General features: G+C 37.6%; 1 protein-coding gene across 3 annotated transcripts in view; it reads right to left on the reverse strand.

Annotated features, from left to right (window-relative positions):
• LOC110018271 (DNA-directed RNA polymerase III subunit RPC8) overlaps window positions 1-14,266 on the reverse strand; it is a 53,617-nt gene that overhangs the window by 15,496 nt on the left and 23,855 nt on the right. For all 3 annotated transcript variants that reach the window (XR_002293345.1, XR_002293344.1, XM_020715542.1), the window contains exons 5-7: window positions 13,469-13,532; window positions 13,165-13,231; window positions 12,958-13,047 (exon numbers count right to left, since the gene is read on the reverse strand). Coding sequence is in view for 1 of the 3 variants with exons in the window: in XM_020715542.1 (XP_020571201.1) it covers window positions 12,958-13,047; window positions 13,165-13,231; window positions 13,469-13,532 (221 nt within the window). In the remaining 2 variants the exon portion in view is untranslated. The remainder of the gene's footprint in view (window positions 1-12,957; window positions 13,048-13,164; window positions 13,232-13,468; window positions 13,533-14,266) is intronic.

Raw genomic sequence — 14,266 nt, forward strand, 5'->3', positions numbered from 1 at the left:
ACACAAACAACTATTTAAGAAAGATATTAACATTACAACATAGACAAATTATGTTACATACGACGACAACAACAACAAGTCTTTATCCCACTAAGTGGGATCGGCGACATGGATCTTTTTTCTCCATTGCGTCCTATTAAGTGTCATATTTTCATTTAAATTGTGTTTATATGAAATAATAAATTGTAAGCCGCAAAATATAATGTAACAACCTGTACAAAATAAAAATATAATATAAACATCAACTTATTAAGTAATCAAACAAACATAAAACATGAAATAAAAAAAAATCAAAGTAAAATATAAGATGAGTTTAGCGAAGTAAACTTCTTTCATTTATGTTGTCCAATCAATATAATAACATCCATAAATCTAAATAAGAACATAATAAATAATCAAAAGTCGGAGCAATAAACAACGACGGCGACCGCAAGTGTAGCTGGCGAAGATGGCGGCGGCAGCAACAACAACAACAATAGATACAATTAGTGCAACACCATATGACTATTGTAGCAGAAGCAACAAGCAAAGGTGGCAGCGCCAGATGCAGAAGCAGCAGACGACGACACTAGGAAGAGGACAACTCTTGCGCATGAGAGTGTAGCTTCGGTTTGAATACGAACCGTCTAATATATGGGAAGAAAACCCAAGCATGAGAGGGGCACACCTCAACAGAATTGAGGTGAAGCATGCCTTAAGGCGCACCTCAAGCAATGTGAGGCTCATGACACAAGCACCTCAGCCAATGTGAGGCGTATGCCTCACCCGAGTTGATTGAGACATACACCTTCAAAGAATTTTTCTTCAAAATTATGCTGAAGCAGGCCTCAGATTGAACAATTTTAAGCAGTGCCCATAATGACAGAGCTTTGCCTCCGGACCACAAAATTCAATTCGACGGGGAAAAGTTTTTGGCCATAATGCTCCTAAACTATAAAAAAAAACCTTTAGAACAATAAAATTTATTCCATCAAAAAGCCTTTCGACAATAAAAGTAATCCGAAGAAAGCTTATAAGCATAAATCATTTTGATGATACAAGAACAAAGCCTTTATGTCACCAACTTCCAAAACAAGTGCAAAATTGCATTATAGTTTTAACTCTTTTAAGACTAAAGTACCTTAAAGAAATTGAGCGATCTAAGTTTAAACTTAATCAAAACTACTTAATTTATTTTAGATTGAGCGAGTCTAAACCTATAAGTTTACCTTGTGAAGAATCATAAACTCTTAAATCGATTGACTCCAATCTAATCAAAGTCTATAAGAGATGCACGAAACAAAAATAGAATGAAGATAAAATATACAGTTAAGCCATGTCACCACACTACAAGTTGTCCACAAATTATGCTAGAGAAAATGCAAATGATTAATAAACTCAAAAAATCTTCAAATTCTCGAAGCCTTTAATAAAATGTTCTTGGTCAATGGAAAATCATGCAAACTTGAGAAGATGTTCCAATTTAATAGCCTTAAACTTTGCATCTAGAACATCTACTTCCTTAAATATGATTCAAATGGATAGGATAAAAAATACAAAACCCTTCGGTTCGGTTTATTGTATTCCTTGTTGAATCAGAAATTTGAAAAAATGATTTAAATCTAATTTAATATAAATGTATGTAATTTTGATTTTTGAAAAATAGTATTTTAATTTTGAAATAAATGAGACCGAATGGATCTTACATATCTGATAGTTTAGATGGTTGAGCGCGATACCACAAGTAATATACTATCTCGAGGGGTAAACATATTGCTTATCAGTAAACTTAATCATTTAAACTAAAGAGTTTTGTGACATACATTTAGTTTGCGAATTCTTTTATGTATGACCAACAAGTTCCCCTACCTAATATAAGAATTATAGATGGTTTATTTCACCAGGGTTCTAAGTTTCCTATAGAGTCAAGCCTCTATAATTAATAACATCTTAAGTGATCAAAATCGCTTAAGAAAACTCTCAATTAAGATCAGTGGTTTTGTCTTTAAGGATTCGAAATTTGGTTTTCAAGGTAGGACATATGAAAGTGAAGTGGAAATGACTCACATAGGAGCAGTTATTTTCAGGAATCCAATGGACTGAAAAGTAGGAGATGACACGGCTCCGAGGAGAACCTCGATGACCTCCCAACTATTATATTGTTTGGTTTTATATTTTTTAAGTGATGTTTATTTAATGTTTAATCATGTCAATTATTATTTAGGACTTACACTAGTATAATATCTAATTATGCAAATAACCTGAAAGATAGAAGGATTTACATCGTACCAAACAATGACCTCGGAATCCTAAAAAGAGTGTTAGGACTTATATTACACAACAGAGTTATGCAAAAGCCTAAAGATAATGTGAGAATTTATGTCGCACTAGACGAACTACCTCGAAGTCCTATAGGTTTGTTGTTGTTTAGACTAAGGGTTTAGTTGATGTAGATCCATTTAGTTGATGTAGATCTGTTTCACACTTTGTCCTACTGGAGTTGATCTGCTTCTTGTTGGGTCTTAATCGTCGTCCTCCGTCCGCTTGCTCCCTCGTTCTGCTTCTTGAAAAGGTTGCTCCGAGCTCCATAACGTTTCGATCATGAGTTTAAGGTTTTATGTGTATATACAGTTGTTGGGTTTGAGGACTTGTCGTAGGGTACTTCCCAACCAGGTATCCTATTGTTCTCTACCTTAGGGGATCCTGCAAGTTTCGTAAGTAAATGCAAGAACAGAAGAACAGTAAAAGCGCAGTAAAGAAAGCAATATAAAGAACAGTAAAGAAAAAACAGTAGAAGGTGCAGTAAAGGCGATAAAATGAAATAAACATAAAATAAACCTGCGTACCTAACGTGTCTACTGCTGCTAAAAGTTGTCAGTATCACATACAAAAATAAACAAATATCACTAAGAATTTAACTAGCACGACGAACATGAATGTAAATGGAAGTGAAAGAATCAAGTGGTAAGTAAAAGAATAAGTGACAAGTAAAAGAACATGCGACCTATGAAAGTTCAAAGCGGACCATAAGAATTCAGGTTCAGGGTAGACTCAGATTTGTCATTCCCGAAGGACTCCGTAGACAACTATCGGTCATCCACGTATATAAAGCCCGACATTCAATTAAAAATTTCAAACAAAACAATCATGGGAGGGCAATCTTTAACCCAATACAGGAAGCCGACAAGTGGATATTAAAATTGTATCATCTAAAGTTTATGGTTTGTCATGCATATAGATTATTTTTGTTAATTAACAATCAAAAGTATTTATGTAGTAAGATATGTATTTGTTTTGTTGTTATAATTACGTATTTTGAGGAAATACGATATTCACAAGTCGATTACACTATTGGGCTAGAATTATCTGCAACCTAAGAAAGCAAGGGTCATCGTTAATTCAGTATCGGTGAGTAATATTGTCATCCTACATTCTCAGCAGGTCCTTAGGTTAGGTCCCGATGTCATAAGATGCAATATTCTGCTTTAATCGTAGATGCATTTATCATCACTGCTCTAAACCCTGAAACCATTCAACTTATAGTCTTGTTTGATGGTTCATATATAGCCACAACTATACATTTGCACTTATGTTAAACACAAACACTTAAGCTATGTTTGGGGCGGCTGAAGCTTCTCAGTTTTTCAGCTACAGCTGCGCTGCCCCAAGAAGCTGCTGCAGAGCTGTTGTGGGGAAGCTGTCGCGGGAAAGCTGACTGTCTATTTGTTACAGCTGCATGAAGCAGCTCTTTCTGGAAAATTGATCGTTTGCCCCTGTTTAGAAAATTTACTTATAACAGAACTGTCACAAGTTTATTTAATAATTATGAGGCATAAATTCAAAATAATGATGAATTTATTTAATAATTTTGAAGCAGAAATTCAAGATAAATATAATTCAGAATGAAAATAAGTGAGAATAAAATTAACATTCTCTTAAACTTGTTTAATTCTCTAAAATGTATAATAATCCGTTTGTCTTCATGTGAATGATGATTACTTCATTTTAAATAAGCCAATAAAATGTGCATTTACATACATAACACACAATTCACTGCCTCGAACATATTTTCAACAATTTCAAGCTAACATAAAATGACATTTGAAAGCATATTAAAGCTTCTAACTCATTTTTCCCACACCGTCGGGTCTGCATTATACTTGCAAGCAGACAAAACACAACTTGAAGTACTAATAACAAACATTCATGTTGTGGATGATTGTAAAAAGAACAAAAACTTGGTGAAGAATATTACATACTGCTTGTTAATACATACCAATATTAATTCATTGAAAGGCAAAGCAAGCTTCGATTACCAAAGATTACCTAAAACCTGTTCCAGAAATCACAAAAGATTCACTTTATATATTTCCCACATACTGAAATAGAATCTCTTAATTTAGGAGAACATAAAAAAGGATGAACTATTCTGCAATATCTTTTTATGCACAAAGCTCCTGCTTTGCGTTTTCAATGAGATGAAGGAAAGTGCTGACCTCAGCTTAAACATTATCAAGTTTCTTCACAACCTTCTCCAGTCTCTTCAAATTGAGATCCATCTTGAGAGCACGTTTGCCAATTTTCTTTAAAGAGCTCATGGTGGAGCGCACCTTTTGCTGCTTCTTGTTTCTGGTAAGCTCTTCTTCAAGCTTCACGTACGCAAAGTCATCAAGAACATCATCTGCCTCATCTATGGCATCTCGTAGCTGTCATATCCAGCTGTTGAGTGCTGGATTTCGATCTCTGATCAGTGCTTGGGTGGAAGCAGAGACGACAACTTGGACCTTAGGGTGGTTTTCTCGTAGCCTTTCTAGCTTCTCCTTCATGCCCCTCTGCCATCTATATTGATCTTGCAGGTAATCAGAGCAAGCGTTGATGATCTTATCCATGATTGGACCAACAAACCAGTCTGTCATGGCAAAGTTCAAGGTTCGATCGCTGGGGTGGCAAGGCTCGATTTCGAAACCGGGGAGTGTCGGGGCAAAAGAGGAAAAACCACTCGACAATGCGGGGCCGCGGGGTTGATCCCGCGGCCCGCGTTCTGCCTATTTTAGCAGCCGGCGGCCGCAAACGCCATATCCAAACAGTAACTTCAAACTCAGCTTCGCGGTTTGGGGCCGCGACGCACAAAAAACGCGGCCCCAAACGTGCAATTAAATCAAGCAAAGAAAAAAAACAAAACAAAATAAACAAAAAAGGAGACCGACCCACCTTAAGTCAATGAAACAATGATAGAAAACGATAGGTGGCCCAGCCTAAGAATGCTTAAACTCCTTTCAAACAATGCCCTAATGAGCCGACAAAAGCATGTAACCATTCCCAAATAGTTAGAGACTCAAAACCTTGAATAACAGATAATCCTCCTTTAAATTGTCAATGTAACAACCCAAAAGAAATGTGTTAAGAAGGTCCAAATGGTCAACGTCATTGAAGTCAGCAAATGCAGCCCAAGCATCACCAAATAAGGCCATAGCCCAAACATCACCAAATAAAACCTCAAAAGTCTCCAAAACTGCAGCTCAAACAAGCCACAAAAAACAGTCCCAAAAGTCTCCAAAACTACAACCCACAAAAACAGTCCCAAAGTCTTCAAAACTGCAGCCCAAACAAGCCACAAAAACAGTCTCAAAAGTCTCCAAAACTGCGGCCCCAGAAAACAGCATTCACAGACCACAAAATCGGCACAAATCTGAGCCCAACAAACATTTAAACCCTTTCCAAAACCAGTAAATGCTCAAGCTTTGATGTTGTATATGTAAATATACAAGGTTCGTGTGATTGGTGTAAATGTGAAACTTTAGATATTACATATTTGAATGCACGAAGAATTATGTGTTATGTACAAAAATCCCAACTTGTTGGGTAATGTGGAGACTTGGTCCACCATAATTTAATTAGTCTCCTAATTAAGAATTTCATCTACCGTTCACCTACCTTCCCACCTAACACTCACCAACCACATCCCACCTACCGCTCGCCTACCTCCCACCTACCGCTCGCCTAGTTTCTATAAATAGTATCTTTTGGCTTAAAGAAGATGTCAAGTCAAGTCCTCTTGAGAGCTAAGAGAAAGAGAGGAAGAGAGAGAGAGAAAGACAAAAGAAAATAGAGATTTTCTAGTAAACGTCAAGACGCTTGACGGTGTAATTCCTCGAATAAATAAAATCTTCTGCAGCTCCGTGGACGTAGGCAAATTTGTCGAACCACGTAAATCTGTGTTGCTCTGGTATTTTTTTCTGCGTGTAATTTTACTCGTTTCATTTTTCGCTTTATTGCCGTCATTTTTCACAACTGGACAACTGGTATCAGACACAACTGGTATCAGAGCTTGAGTTCGAATCTAAGAAAGAACAATGGGCGGAGACGAAGTGATGACATCAGAGATTGAGAAGTTCAATTACACGGATTTTGCTTATTGGAGAATGCAGATAAAAGACTACGTCTATGGGAAGAAACTTCATCTTTCGTTACTGGAAAAACGACCGGAAAAGATGGATGAGGCGGAATGGAGTTTGTTGGATCAACAGGCTCTGGGGGTTATACGATTAACCCTGTCGAGATCGGTTGGCTACAACGTCATCAAGGAGATGACTACTGCAGATCTCATGGTGGCTTTATCAGGTATGTATGAAAAGCCATCGACGAATAACAATGGCATCTGATGAAAAAGTTATTCAACTTGAAGATGGTGGAATGTGTGTCTGTTGCTCAACACCTAAATGATTTGAACACTATCACAAATCAGTCGTCGTCTGTTTAAATTGATTTTGATGACGAGATACGTGTGCTGATATTGTTGGTTTCATTGTCAAATAGCTGTGAAGCCATGAGGATGACAGTTAGTAGTTCTGCAGGTAGATTTAAGCTGAAATATGATGATATTCGTGATTTGATTTTGTTTGAGGAGATGCGCAGGAAGGATTCCGGAAAGGCATCGTGTTCAGGTTCGGCGTTGAATGTTGATCCCATAGGGAGATCACATGACAGAACTCAAACAGAGGAAGATCAAAGTTAAATCTGGTCAGCAAGCAACCTGCTGGATTTGTTGTAAGGCTGGTCACATAAAAAGAAACTGCATGAATCCTAAGAAGAAGGAGAATGATGACGCTAATGTTTTATCTGAAGAAATACAAGATGCGCTATTGCTGGCAGTTCACAGTTCTGTTGATGACTGGATATTAGATTCAGGGGCTTCCTTCCATACATCTTCTCGCTGAGAGTTAATGTGAAATTATGTTGCAGATAATTTTGGGAAGGTATATCTGGCTGATTGAAAAGCTCTGAACGTGGTGGGGATGGGAAACGTTGATATTGCACTCCCTAACAAGAGTAAATGGACTTTACAAATGGTCAGACACGTTCCTGAGTTGAAGAAAAACTTCATCTCTGTTGGGCAGCTCAATAATGGTGGTCATTCGGTAGTGTTCTCAGATAACATCTGGAAGGTTACCAAAGAATCATTAGTACTGGCTTGGGGTAAGAAAACCAGCACACTATATATGACTATAGGTTTACTCAAACGAGTACACATGAGTCAGAGATGCATTATGGGAAAGCAGAAGAATGTCAATTTATTGAAAAGTGGTAGAGTGTCAAAGGCAGGAAAATCGGACCTTGTACATACAAATGGTGGAGAACCACAGAGTTATGAAGAAATCTTGCAAGATGAGAATTCGAGCAAGTGGGAGCTGACCAAGAAGGAGGAGACGGATTCCCTGCCAGAGAATCAGACTTGGGAGCTGGCAGAACTTCCATCAATTAAGAACTTCCACCAATTAAGAAGGCATTGCACAACAAGTGGGTGTACCGGGTGAAGACTGTGTTTGGTGGCAGTAAGAGGTACAATGCTCGACTTGCTGAAAAGGACTTTCAGCAGGGGCAGGATATTGCTCATGCAGTGGGAGTTATAAGTAGATACAAGAGTAACTCAGGAAAGAGCTTGGTGGTACAAGGCTAAGTTGACGGTGATATGTCAGCTGAGGTTGTTACTCGTGAGAAGTTGAAGTTATGCTCAACTTCAGCTGGTCTTCTGACATAAAGACCAGGGCTTTGAGTTGTAGATGTTGAGGATATCATGTTTGAAGAAAATGTAAAAGGTCGGTACAACCGGTAGATGATGCAGCCAGTAGATGATTCAGTCAGTGTCCCAGTCTCCAAGAGGGAGAATTGTTGGGTAATGTGGAGACCTTGTCCACCACAATTTAATTAGACTCTTAATTAAGAATCTCACCTACCGCTCACCTATCTTCCCACTTACCGTTCAATTACCACATCTCACCTACCGCTCACCTACTTTCCACCTACCGCTCTACTGGTTTCTATAAATAGCATGTTTTAGCTTAAAAAAGATGTCAAGCCAAGCAAAGCCAAGCCAAGTTCTTTTGAGAGCTAAGAGAAAGAGAGGAAAAGAGAGATAGAAAGGGAGCGAAGAAAATAGAAATTTTCTTGTAAACGTCGAGGCGCTCGACGGTGTATATCCTCGAAGAAATAAAATCCTCTGCAGCTCCGTGGATGTAGGCAAATTTGTCGAACTACATAAATTTGTGTGTCGCTCTGGTGTTTTTTTCTTCGTACAATTTTACTCGTTCAATTTTTCGCTTTATTGTCGTCATTTTTCACAACACAACCATGATCATAATATGAAGGTTTCTTTGGAAATGAATATAAAAATTTCAAACAAAACTTTCTTTAGAAACAATTGCCCCTCCAATAATCAAAAGTATCGTTCACTTATATGCCCAATCCAAAGAGATCAATCCCCATGTATTTACAAGTCTTAACACCTAAATTTACATTTATAACAATCAAAAAGTCTCTCATAGCATATTGAAAGTTTCTTAATATATAGCTTCTCGTGCATGAGTATAAGGATGCACATGTAAAGAAATTAAAACTTAGGTGTTAGATATGTAAATACTCGAGGAATTGACGGTATGTATGTGAATCCTATTTTCTGCGTTCACAAATACACATAGATCGAGTGGTATGTGTGTAAGAAGTAAAATTTAGGTGTTATATATATGTAAATGCATAGAAATCGAGTGGTATGTATGCAAATCACCCTTGACTGAAGTTCAAACTTTCAGATTATTAAGCTTAAATCTCCACTTGCAGGTTATTAATAAAAAAAAGAAATACTTGGCATTCCCTCAGCGCACGTTTGGATGAGACAATCATTTATTCATCAGTAAATTGGAGAAATGCCCTAACTCTTCCCATGATAACTATGACAAAGCAACTTCTAGCTGTAACTGATAAAATAAGAAACACAAAAAAAATGATAGCAGTTGCATGAAGTACATATATTTTCCAGTATAAAAGGCAGCCCTCAGCATAGTAAAGCACTCCTACAGTTACCCTCATGAAGCAACTAGAACACCAGTGAGAACTTACGGAACTTAAATGTTTAAGCATATAACATCTACTGCAATCCCAGCTTATAGTAATCCAGAACAATTACTCCATTTAAATTAATTAGAGCATAGAAAGAATCACAACACGAATGCGCACTAACCGAATCCCAACTCATTCTTAGCACATCAACAACCAGAGAGGAATTTCAAGAAATAACATACAAAGTAGAGCTGAGAAGAAAGATTCCAAAGTATTGATGGTACGTGTGGTGATATAGCAATTTTTAAGACTCATGCTAATGACAAGGTTGTCTCATGTATGGGCTGTAGCCAGTTGAAGAGTGGCTACAAGCCGTGAAAACTGAAGAACAAAGAGCATTATCATCCATTTCTTCTCAAATCCCAAGTTTTTGACTCTTGTTACGATTGACAGATCATAAATAAGCATTGCAACATTCCTTTCCAACCATGAATGTTATTACTTAAATATATGACTTAGCACAGACACCTCAAGCTTTTAAATAACTGTGCAACTAAGCAAATAGTATGATCAATCAAGCAAGAATGTCGAGTAACCAGGCAAGAGATCCAAGCAACCAATAACCGATATCACTATCAAAACAGCAAAATAATGAAGGATACATATGGGCAAAATCCTTTCAAAACAAGGTTCATCCCAGATCTATCGGATTTACTAAGCCCTATTTAATCTAATCAGATTGTCAAATCCATAAACAACACCTCGGCGGCCTTACTAGGCTATGCTGAAGCAAAATGACTCAAGGGAACAACCAAGCAACAAATCGAGCAGGCAAGCCAAAAAAAAAAGAAAAATGTTGAGTAAGCAAGCGGGAAAGTCGAGCATTTGAGCCAAAACCGAGCAACCAACAGGAATTTCGAGCAAACCAGCAAATCAAATGAGAAAAAAAAAAAGGAGAGGAGATTAGAGGAGAGGAGATTCGGGAAAGAGGCTTACCCACTCAATGCTCAGCCCACAAAAAGAACTCAAGATCTCAAGCATTCACACAATATGAGCCAACCAAGAAACAAAACGCCAACAACCCCGACCCATCTCCCCTAGAGGGGTTTATATAGAGAAGAGGGAGGAGAGACTTACCCTCGACTTACCTAGGGGTGAGCCGAAGCTGAGGGGGACGGGCAAGTGGCGACAAGAGGTGCAAGTTTAGTAGCATAAAAAATGCAGAGAAAGTGGCGAGCGTAGCAGGGGGAGTAGTGCGAGTAACGGGCGCAGAAGAGAGGAAGTGGAGGTTGGTGGGGACCTCAGGCCGAAGCATCACAAAGAGAAGAGGCCGAGGGGAAAGATCGGGTGAGTTAGGCATTTAGGAAAGGAAATAAAAAAATGCCCCCTTTTTCTTTTTATTACTAATTTTATAATCTTTAATATTCAAAATTTCTCGATTCGCGCACTATTCGCTTGCACACAAAACTATATCAAAATGGGTGTCCTCCCTATGTAAATTTGATGTTCCGGACGCGCTCGCAAGGACCGTTTCGTCATCTGGGGTCGTTCGTACAACTTTATCGGAGATCGGGTCAAAAATGGGTGTCCTCCCCAGGTAAATTTGATTTTGTTCGAATTTTAGGTTCGTGACCGATTGTTTCAGAAATTGATTTAAGTTTTGATTAATTCTGAAGCCTTTACAGGTGTAGGTGACGCGAATTATGGTATTTATGTGTGTAAATGTGCAAATGGCGGAGTTTATGTAGAGTGAATGTATAAATTTTGGTGCTCGTAATGTATGTAAGTTGCAGGATAGATTTATGGAGTGATGTGAATGTGCAAGTCATAAAAGATTTCCCTAAGGCCTTTAAATCTTATGGGAACTCTCTTTGGGTCTCCACGTGCTGGTCCTAGCCACTCAACCCAACAGTGATAATACATAACCTTAGCCACTCAACCAGGTCGTGACAACTCGAAATCATAACCACTCGACTAAATGGGGATGGCTTAGGACCACCCATGTGAGGCCCCACAAAAGAGTTAAAAGATTGTTTGAGTTCTAAATAGCGTGGGTCCCGTCACTAGTCCTCTAGGATAGTCGATAGAAGAGTCTTATGGCTAGATCCTAAGCTTCTAATGAGAAATTAATTAGACCTCATCAAAAATGAGGTCAACATCCCTATCCATTGATCCAAGTTCACCCTTCATTCCACCTTAAAAATGGGATTAGATAATGGGAGAACGAGATAGAGCGTCTCTGACTGCACTGATTAATGATGTTCAAATGGCTAGAAAGTAAAAACACTTATTTTTTAGGAATCACAACAGAAATCATGTACATAAGTAGTCTAACAATCACAATTGTAATTTCGTTAATTTTAATCCTACTTTTGCAGCAGATGGGGCTCAAAATAACGACAGTTGATTTAAGCGGCAAATTTGTCGCCTCCATGAGGAATGATCCATGTTGAACACATGGGAAAACCATACTCTCGGTGGGCTTTTTGAGTAACCAATGTAAATCAAATAAAACATAGGATGTCCGAATAGAGTAATATAGGTCCTAGTCAAATAGTATTAATTAAAGCATATACTGAGCATGGCCACTATATCATCTTGCATGATGCAATCTAAATGAATGCCTAAGAAATACAACTGAAAAAACTCCCAAGGAACACATCCAAGCAAACTCCCAAGGGATGATCCCAAGCAAAACATTTTCAATGAGATATTCAGAAAATGTGACGTAGTGACGAACAATCACTCGTCGAAACTTTCAATGGATGCCTAAGGAATAAGTTCGAGCAAACTTCCAAGGGCCTCATCCAAGCAAAGACCAAAGGGATGTTCCCAAAAAAAGTTTTCAAGCAAGCATAAAAGAAATGCCTTGTAGTGACAACTAATTGGCCCCACAACTTGATCAACTTCCTTGCACAATTTGGAATGTGTAGCTCGACTAAAAAGGTGTGATGTTGAACTAAAGCTAGACAAGATAGTGTTAGTAAAGTTGGGATGCCCTCATAATAATATCATAATTCTAACGCTCAAATGGAAACATACCATATACGCACAAGCATAAACCACCACCAACAATAAATCTCCAGCATTGGGACACACCCTATAATTGACCAGTTAGGAGAAAACAAATCTAAACATTCATGAAAAAATTCATCAACCCATATAATGGCTACAAAGATAAATCAATCACCCCAAACACGCAACACGTATATAATTTGACATGATTAGTGGTTCCCTGTAAGAACATATGCTAGTGAGTACATAAATACAATGAAATATATGGAAATACGAGCAACGGTACACTGAGTTACTCTAAGAGTAGTCAAACAAAATAAACACCCATTCAGGAATGAGTTCAATCTTCATTTGGGTATATAGGCAATAACATTGTTGTGTACCACAATAGAAAAATTAAAAAATATTGCTCCCCTAAAAAGTTGGGAGGAGGTATGTTGAATGTTCCTTCTAGGATTCAACCACTTAATATCTTTACTGCATAAATAACTTTGCAATTAAGCTCTCCCTCTCAACAGAAAACCCAAACCACAAAATGAGCGTTACATGGGCAATAACAGAAAAATGGTGATAAATGGGGGTGGAATAGCAAATAATCATTTAGCAATATTTTTATTTAGTAAAACTTACAACTATTTCCATTGGTGCAAATGGTTTTGAAGTTGCATCTTGTGTGACTGGGATGGGAGGATAGTTAACACTTATTACTTGAAAATGTACCTGCAAGTAAGAACATTCCGAAAAAAGAAAAAACGAAAATCAATTGAGGCTTATTCTGTCTTATATAAAATAGAGAACAGGGTGGGGGTGGAGCGTGGGGGGAGAGGGAATAAGTACCTCCTCATTTAAATCCAGAGATAAATCTTCCGAGTTGTAATCCCATAGCCAGATGCCATCATCTCTCCTGCACATGAAGCAAATAGGTTAGTTTGTATTTAGAAAAGAACGAAATGGATTAGCCTGCAGTTTAGTAGAGGCCACCAAAAAGAACTATAAACGTTTTTGCAATGAAAGAAAGCTTACACTTCAAAAGTATACTTCAATTCAAAAATCTTTGTAATCATATAATATAAAGGTGTGTACCCAAAAGATCTCAAGCGAACAATCAAGATTTTGTAAAACTTGGAAGAAAGATCATTACCTTTTGCATGGCTGTTGTAGTTGATGCACAGGAACGTATATATCATTGTAGAAACCAAGAGATACTGCAAAATGATAAGCTAATTGAATGCAGTACCCAAAAAAAAAAAATTACATATATTTCTATTAGAACATTAAGATTTTAACCATGAACGTTATCCTTAATGGGCTGGACTTAAAAATACAGGTGCAATTTGTGTGCCAAGAAGTTTGCTTAACACACAGTTTTGAGAAGTGAACCAAAAACCTACAAATACCACGCTAATTTCTAGACTTGTGCCTTGTGAGCCGTGAATCGTGCTTTCTCCTAAGCATTCAAAGCTTAGGGCTTTTCAAACCTAAATTTAGCAATGAATCTATAACATTCTCTAGCTTGAATTCAGATTAATTCTTCCAACCAATAAGAGTGCAAAACCTCTTTCACTGTTTTACATCTTTTCCTTTGCATTTATCAAAAACTTGTACATCAAATTGGAATAGAAGTATTTTTTAGTCTTCCTAAGTGTACTTACAGAGTTTTTCATTAACATAAAGCATTATAACTAGTATATAAATGCCCTTTGAAACCTTTGATGCATGCTCTGATAGTATTTCGATACAATTTGGGACCAAAATCAGCAAACAAATTATATGAAATATGTGGAAAAACCCAAATTAGGGATAATTTGATTAATCTCTGTCGGCAGCTAAAAAAAGATTGTTTGGGGTTGGTCGCCCGTAAGAAGCTGTCGGTCGCCGGAATTGAAATCCCGTCGCCCGCTTCGGAAGAATGTTTAATTTATATATATATATATATATA

This window comes from Phalaenopsis equestris, unplaced genomic scaffold (genome assembly GCF_001263595.1).
Source record: "Phalaenopsis equestris unplaced genomic scaffold, ASM126359v1 Scaffold000006, whole genome shotgun sequence".
NCBI classification, from domain to species: domain Eukaryota; kingdom Viridiplantae; phylum Streptophyta; class Magnoliopsida; order Asparagales; family Orchidaceae; genus Phalaenopsis; species Phalaenopsis equestris.